We start from the raw sequence: 7,895 nt of genomic DNA, 5'->3' as shown, positions 1-7,895 counted from the left end.
TTTCATGTTTGACTATTTTTTGAACTTTTTTTTACTAACTTATTAGAGTTTTTTGTGTATTAAGAATACAAATCTTTAATTTGTTTCTTCTTTATTGCAAATAGTTTTCCCTCAGCTCTTTTTTCTGATGGTTTTTGAGGTTCAGTGGTTTTGTATGTGTGTGTGTGATTTGTTGTTGAGAACCCTGCCTCTTGCTGAGGATAACTCAGTTTTTTCCCCCAAGCAGTTAACTCAGTTCTCCACACCACCATTTAAATGTGGCCATTTTTCTCTCTGCTGATTTGTAGTACTACCTTTATTATATATTAAACTCCTATGAAGATTAATCTGTTTTAGGGCATTTTTATTATAAGCCTTTGTACCCTAAATGGTGTTTGTATGTTATTTGTTTTAAAACAAGAAAAATTTTCTCTTTCTCCTCTTCATTAAATTCCAGTAAGTTCAACATTCTCAATCCTTACCGGGCTCTTTTCATTTTAGTAAAGAGATACATGTTGCACATAAGAGGTTAGTAATGAGGTCAGTTGTTGGCTCCTTAAAGTAAGGCTATGAAGGTGGGTCACCCTGGGGTCATTACAACCCTGTGTCTGGTTCTCACCATTGCAGGTTGTGAAAATGCATCTAGCTAGGTCACCTAGCTGCGGTGTTAGATATGGTAGCTTCTAGCCACATGTGGGAATTTAAACTTATTGAAATTAGATATTTCAGTTTCTCATTTGCACTGGCCACATTTCAAGTACTCAGTAGCCACATGGTTACCATACTGGACAGCACAGATAACTTACAGAACTTTTATTTCCACCGTTGCATATGGTTTTGCTGGACAGTGTTGACCTAGATCCGGTTAGATTTGGGGAAACTAACTCATGGGGTCAACTGTTAGGCTACAGTTTTTCAAATGCCTTATGTAGTGCCTAAACAACACACTCTTTGAGGAAGATGAAGGAATGGGCCCTCTAATGTCTCAGATTGTCATATGGTGGCCTGATCCCAGCTTCCAGCTTTTCTGGTACTTAAAGATGAACACGGTTATCACACCTTGAGCAGATTTGTTATTGGAGTTTAGGCAGTGAAGGCTGTCTAGTTTGTCCCCAGCTCAGGCCCTGCCTATCTTCTGCTGCCCTCAGGTTGTAGAGGGCCAGGCTTGAGTGTGAAAAGGTACGGGCCCAGGCGAGACTGTACAGGCACAACACAGGATGCTCAGGGTCACTGTGACCAAGTATCATCCTATAGGTTGTCTGCAGGTTGTAGGAGTCTGTTTTGATCACCCTGGTTTCTAATGGGTTAACTTGAAGAACTGCCATTAACTCAAGGTGGAGAATCACGGGGCTGCCAAGTTGTCTCATCCATTTGGGGTTGAGTAATAGTCCAATTCCAGCCGGACTTTTAGAGAAACCTATTTAGAGATACAAGTGAGATGGGGTTGGAGCATGAAAAGTTTAGAGAGCTGAGTTTTGTACACAATCAGGTGGACCTGGGTAATTGACTATTCTAACAGGAATTTGAGGTTTTAAAGCGGAAGCATATCCAGTGTGGTTGGGGAAGGATAACACTTGGCATTCTAGACTCAGCTAGCTATTCATCCAGCCCCGGGATCCCGGCAGGAGCTGCAAAAATCAGATTCGCGGACCGTTAAGGGAGGGAGGGGGCTTTCGCTGTCGGGCGCGCTCCGCCCCCTGCTCCGCCCCGCCCCCTGCTCCGCCCCGCCCCCTGCCCCGCCCCGCCCCGCCCCGCCCCTGGCTTCCTCGTGACCCCGTGCCCCGCCCTCCGGCCGGGAACACCCCGGACTGATTGGCCCCTCCTCGGCGTATCCTCGGGCTGGCAGCCAGGCCGGCGCGTCACGTGTCCGAGCAGCGTCCTGGGCGCTGAGCAGCGGGCCGCCCGGCATGGACCCTCAGATCGCCGGGGCCCAGGCGCTGGGGGCCGCGGAGCCGCCGCGGGGTCCGCCGCTGCCGAGCTTACGCGAGGCGCCCCCCAGCCCGGGGGTGAGCGCGGCGCGGGGGCCGGGGGCGGCCACCACCTGCGGCCCGGGGCGGGAAGTTGCGGGGCTCGCGGGGCTGGCCGGGCGAGGGGCCGCGGCACTGGGGGAAACACCTCGGGCCCGCCTCGGGCCTCCGCGAGAACGAGGAGCGCCGTTTGGGCGCGCGCCCGAGCTGGAAACGGCCGGGCCGCGGGGCTGCGGGGCGGGGCACCCAGAGGACGTGGGTGGGCGCGCCGGGCGGGGAGGGCTGGCTGCCGGCCCCGGAGCGCCTCTGCGTTCTTGCTAGATGGGAGGTGATGGTGGGGCCGCTGCTGGGTGGCCTGGACTGAGGCCAGGTGACGGTGGCGAGGAGAGGGACTTTCCCTGAAGGATCTATGTCCGTTGGTGGGGATGCTCGGCTAACCCTGAGCACCACCAGATGATGTCTCATGCGTTCTCTCCTTTTCTCTTTACTGCAAGCAAAAGGCCGCGTTTGACGCAGGGTTTCCAGAAACTTGTTTTCATTTGCTTGCCAGACATCTCCTGGTTTTTCAAAGACCGTTCGTTATTACAGTCATCACCTACCCTTGTTGATAGTCAGTAATCCGTGTTAGACAGTGAGCTCCTTGAGGGTAGGAACCCTCTGTTTAGTGGTAACCCGGCATTTAGCATAGTGCCTGGGACCATCGCCTATTAATTGGATGGAGGAATGGAATGCTTGTTTAAGCATCAAAGAAAGTACTTAACCAAAGTAAGATTTGAAAAATGTAGTGATAGGCTTATAAAGAAAATTACTTTGGGATGCAGATAGGTCGAGACTGATTTTGTCAGGGCGGAGCAGGAAGGTTTGTGCACTTCCTCTCCACGATGAGAGGCTGGTGGTCCTGGCAAAGGCGTGGAGACGAGGAAGCGCAGGGCAAATGGCTGGGAGCTTGGGTCCCAGAGCTGGGAGAGAGGACTGTACTCCATAGGTTGCTGGCATATGAGGGGTCTGTGTGGATGCCATGGCGAATTTTGTGCTCCAGCAATGCAGGCCTTTGAGGGTTTTGAGCCGAGTAGTGGTTAACAGTGTAGGGCCGGGCAGTGTGGGTGAGTGAGAAGGCAGTTAGGGGCTCCTGCAGTGGTGGAGGTGAAAGCTCCCACTACTGGTCAGCAGTAGTGACCAGGGTTGTCACTGACTATAGGAGGTTAAATTGACTCATTAAATCCAGGTATGACTAGGTCGTAAGCTAACTGGGGCAGATGCCAAGTGCAGTTTAGATGTAGGGGCAAAAAAGTTGGATTTAAATTCAACAAATGTTCTGTTCCTGCTCAGTGCTAGATGTTTTCATAAGTGTTATCTCATTATCAACCTCCTATAAGGTCAGAACAGTCATCCCCAATTTCCAGAGAAGGAAACCCAGGCATGGTGGCTGAAGTGACGTGCCCAAGGTACACTTAATGAATGGGATTGAAATCAGGTCTTGAACATTTCTTATTCCACTTAGAAAGAGGTCTTACTGGTGATAGGATTTCAAGAACTTTTGAGTGATGGGAGCTTAGAAGCATATGCCTGGCCCTGGGGGAAGATTTCCCTTCAACAACCAAAGGTCTGTTATCCCCATGTATCAGTCAGGAGACAGAGAGTGTGATAGAGTTGTAAACTAGGTAAAAAGTTAAGTAACTGAGAAGGTAAAAATGAACATGGAAGTAGCAACTGCAGGAAACCGCTCCCAGCTGGAGGGCTGAGGGAGCAAAGCGGTAAGGTTGGAATGAGTGAAATGTACAGGCTCAAAGGAGAGGCTTTGCAGCCTGCTGAAATCCCGCCCTCTGAGGAGGGGCCACAGCATCCCCGGGTGTGGGAGTCTCTGAGCTTGGAGGAGGGGTCCCGAGGGCCTGTGACACATACCTTTCAAGAGAGGGCCCAGCCATGAGGCTGTCTCTGCAGCTGCTGGCAAACTGTAAACTAGATTCATTGGCCTCTAGGAAGGCAGCAGGCGATCCTGGTGGCAGGGGTGATGCCTCCAGGAATAGGAAGAAGCGAGCCCCTTCTCCCTCCAGCCTTGTGGAGGTTAACAGGACAGAGCAGAAATGTGGGTTGCCGAGTCCCTGCCTCAGCCTCACCTTTGCAGGGGGGTGGGGGGTATGGGAGAGTGGGTGTGGGCCTGAAACACTGGGTGTACCCCAGATACCCACGTCCTGGGTAATGGTTTCTTCTTCCCGCAGGCTGCCTCTGCCCCAGCTGACCCTTCCTTTCAAGAGAGAGAGACTGAGAAGGCCACTGACCGACTAGGCAAGTAGATGGCAGGGGCTGGGGTGGGTGTTGGGAGAGATGAAGTGACGAGGGGGACAGTCCCAACAAGAGGACATCTTGGTCCCTTACTTCCTCTTTCTAGCCAGTCCTCTTCGCTGCCCGGTTGCCCTTTCTGCCTAGGTTTTCAGCCAAACCCTTATTTGGAAACCGTATTGGAGCTTCCTTAAGGGAGTCCTGGACTTACCCATCCCTTCTACCGAGGAAGACAGCTTAGGGCCGCGGGCAAAGCACAGGCTTTGCAGCCAGGCAAACTTATTTTCACTTTCAGCTCTGGGTCAGACCCCTGGGCTTGAGTTTTGAGGCCTTGTATTACTTATCCTTTCTTTATCTGTAAAATGGGGATAATAATACTTACATCAGAGGATGGTTCTGAAGATGGAATGATAGGATCTGGAACTGTAATTGCCACTATAAACTGCTGTTTAAAGCTAAGTTAATGATAATGAAATAAAATGAAAAATTCAGTTCCTTGGTCACGCAGGCCACATTTCAAGTGTACAGTAGTCACACGTAGCTCGTGGTAGCCATTGGGTGGCACAGATTATAGCAAGTACGTGACCGTCACTGCAGAAAGTTCTCTTGCATAGAGCTGGTCTGGATAAAGCAGTCATAGCACCTGCCACTTACCGAGTACTCCCTGTGGGCCGGGCACAGTTCTAAGTGTTTCTTTCCCTTTTTTTCTTTTAAAATGCTCACAGCAATCCTATCTGCATTTGAGATGAGGAAACTGAGCTCCAGAGCAAAACGTTTTTTTAAAATTGTGGTAAAAGATACATAACACAATATTTACCATTTAACAGTTTAAAAGTGTACAACTCAGTGGCATTTAGCACCATCCCAGTACAGTGCAGCCACCACCACTGTTTAGTTCCAGAACATCCTCATGACCCCGAAAGGAAACCCTGTACCTAACGAGGAGTCACACCCCATCACCTGCTCCCATGAGCCCCTGGCTGCAACAGACCTGCGTTGTGCCTCTGGATTTAGCGATTCTGGACAGGCACATGTGGCTTGCTTAGACATGGGATCATATGATATGTGGCCTTTTACGTCTGACTTCCTTCACTCAGCGTAATATTTTCAGGGTTCCTGTTGTAGCGGATGTCAGTACTTCATTTCTTTTTATGGCCAAATTATTCCATCAGACGGAGACAGCACATTTTGTTTACTCGTTCATCAGCTGAGAGGCATTTGGGTGGTTTCTGCCCCTTGGCGATTGTGAGCAGTGCCACCCTGAACATTCCTGTTGATGTGTTGTTTGAAGCCCTGTTTCGCTTCTTTTGGGCGCACATTTAGGAATGGAATTGCGGGGTTGTCTGGTCATCCTGTGTTGAAGTTATTGAGTCTGCTGAGAAAATTCCAGCTCAGTCACACATTTGGTAATTGGCAGAGCTAGGATTTGAACCCAGGTAGTTGGGCTCCGGAACCCGAGTCCTGAACTTTATAGCTTGTAGGTGTCGTCATCACACAGGGTTAGTAGCATGGCTGTTTTAAGGCTGATTCTTTCCCCAGCTCTGACGTGGCATCACCATAGCACTATATGCTCGGAGGTCCATTATCCCTCCCCAGACTTTTCTTCCAGTTTTTGAGACCTTTAGTAACTGTCCCTTCCAGCCCCTCCCTGATATCAGGGAAAGAGGAATTGTGACCAGTGGGTTCTGCTTCTCCAGCTGCTTTCCTCCCTCCTCTCCCATCCCTGTCCTGGGCTCACCTCTGACCTGCTCCATGAGGATGAAGGGAGGGACAGAAGAGCAAAAATTCAATTCAAGCCTATAATGTGAAAGCTTATCCTTTGCCAGAGGCTCTTTGCCTCATTGACATTTAAACTGCCTGAAAGTATGAGCTGCCTGACTCCTCATGTGAATTAGAAGACCTGGTAATTAATGGCCTTGTTTCAGGCAAAGCATCTGACTGAAAATAATTGATCAACTCTACTTCTAAAACTGTAAACAGAACAATTTTTTTTTAAGTGCTCTGGTGACTACAGAACTCTGTCCACTTTTTTACTGCTGTCTTCTTAGTAAGTCTCCCCCAAAGTTCCCAAGCACACAACGAGGCCCCCTCTGGTTTGCCAGTTGTTCAAAGACTTTTTAAAAATTTTGTCGGTTTCTTAGCCAATGGAGCACAGAGCATCCCTCAGGATAGTCCTGCTCATGGTGAGGGCGCCCATTCTGAAGAGGAAGGCTTTGCTGTGGATGATGAAGATTCTGATGGGGAACTGAATCCCTGGGAGCTGTCAGAAGGGTTGTCTGGCCACCCACCCAAGGAACAGGCTGCTGATCTTTTTAACGAGGACTGGGACTTGGAGCTGAAAGCAGATCAGGGGAATCCATATGGTAGGTGTGGGGTTTCTGGGGCCCTTGGCCAGGGTTCTGAGACCCTCCTACCAGATTAACCTCTTAATAGGCAGACGGACCCACATCTGTGAGCTTAGCCTGATAGCTGTCACAGGTCTGAAATTTCTGTGACAGCTTCTCTTTAAATATGGGAGGGGGTGCGCGCCAAATGCCAGTTTTGCATTTGATTACATGATGTATCGGTTAGTTTTAGCATCAACCCAGTGTTACTCTCTCCATACATCTTCACGTGGATTGAGCAGCTGCAGACAGAAGCGTTCTGCCCACTAGCTGCTTCCTCTGCGCTGCTAAGAACTGATGTCTGAGACGCAGAACTGTGGGTTGAATGAATGAAAGTGCTTGCATTTCTTCAGGGAAGAAGGACTCTGTGTGTGAGTGTGTTTAAGCCAAGAAAGTGCAAGGATCTGTCCACTAGATTTTTCAGCTATCCCTTTTCACCCTCCCTCCTTCCTTTAATCTGTCTTTTAAAACTGCCTGCAGATGCTGACGACATCCAGGGTTGCCTTTCTCAAGAGGTCAGACCTTGGGTGTGCTGCGCCCCGCAAGGAGACATGATCTATGACCCCAGCTGGCACCATCCACCGCCGCTGATGCCCCATTATTCCAAGATGGTCTTTGAAACGGGACAGTTTGACGATGCAGAAGACTGAGGGTGCAGCTTTTGCCTGATGGGTGGGTGGGGCGCCCACCAGATCAAGGTCTCCTTTCTTTGAGGTGAGATGTCACATCTAAGGAAACATTCCCTGATCCCCGAGTCGGGCACACAGCCTGGTCTTCAGTAAGGTCCGCCGTCCCCTGCCTCCCTTGCTGTTGTTTTTAGTGAGCTCCTCCTGGAGTGTGTGAATGTCTGTGTCTGTGTCAGGAGGAGGAGCCGTGTTCTTTATAAATAAAAGTAGAAAAAAAAATCAGCATGCCTTTGTCGGCTTTTTTCCCCCTGCCCCTTTTAACTAGATACCTCTAAGCAAGGCCTTTCTTCTTCCCTTAAAGCCCCTCACTTAGATTTTTAGGATTGAAGTCCTTGGAGACGAAACTACTCTGTGAAACAAAATGATTTTTTAGTTTTGCTTCTGTAGATCTGGCCTATTGACCCGAGATCGGAACCCAAGGGACGTTGCTGACTTGATGACTGATTTCTATTCCTGTCAGATGGAAAATTGACCATTTACTTGGTTAACAAGGATTTTCTGCAGGGCGGAAAATGAAATGGCAGATGAATTAAATCAGCAATTGTATAACCCTCGATTGGCATGAAAGGATTTTAAACTCTATTTTCCATTTAATCTTC

General features: G+C 49.4%; 1 protein-coding gene across 1 annotated transcript; it reads left to right on the top strand.

Annotated features, from left to right (window-relative positions):
• Positions 1–1,833: 1,833 nt before the first annotated feature.
• On the top strand, positions 1,834–7,508 carry COPRS (coordinator of PRMT5 and differentiation stimulator). Its single transcript, XM_064495896.1, has 4 exons — positions 1,834–1,985; positions 4,166–4,232; positions 6,368–6,589; positions 7,091–7,508. Exons 1-4 carry the CDS (start codon positions 1,887–1,889, stop codon positions 7,258–7,260), a joined length of 558 nt encoding a protein of 185 aa, XP_064351966.1. The 5' UTR covers positions 1,834–1,886; the 3' UTR covers positions 7,261–7,508.
• The last annotated feature ends 387 nt before the right edge of the window (positions 7,509–7,895 follow it).

Source organism: Camelus dromedarius, chromosome 16 (genome assembly GCF_036321535.1).
Source record: "Camelus dromedarius isolate mCamDro1 chromosome 16, mCamDro1.pat, whole genome shotgun sequence".
Classification (NCBI taxonomy): domain Eukaryota; kingdom Metazoa; phylum Chordata; class Mammalia; order Artiodactyla; family Camelidae; genus Camelus; species Camelus dromedarius.
The sequence above is the reverse complement of the archived record's forward strand: the minus strand, read 5'-3'. Positions and strand labels throughout refer to the sequence as shown.

Bases quoted from the DNA above. Each gene is read 5' to 3' on its own strand.
- COPRS (XM_064495896.1), top strand. From the start codon at position 1,887: ATGGACCCTCAGATCGCCGGGGCCCAGGCGCTGGGGGCCGCGGAGCCG. The intron at 1,986-4,165 runs GTGAGCGCGGCG...TTCTTCCCGCAG, and splicing joins AGGCGCCCCCCAGCCCGGGG to GCTGCCTCTGCCCCAGCTGA. The intron at 4,233-6,367 runs GCAAGTAGATGG...TCGGTTTCTTAG, and splicing joins GAAGGCCACTGACCGACTAG to CCAATGGAGCACAGAGCATC.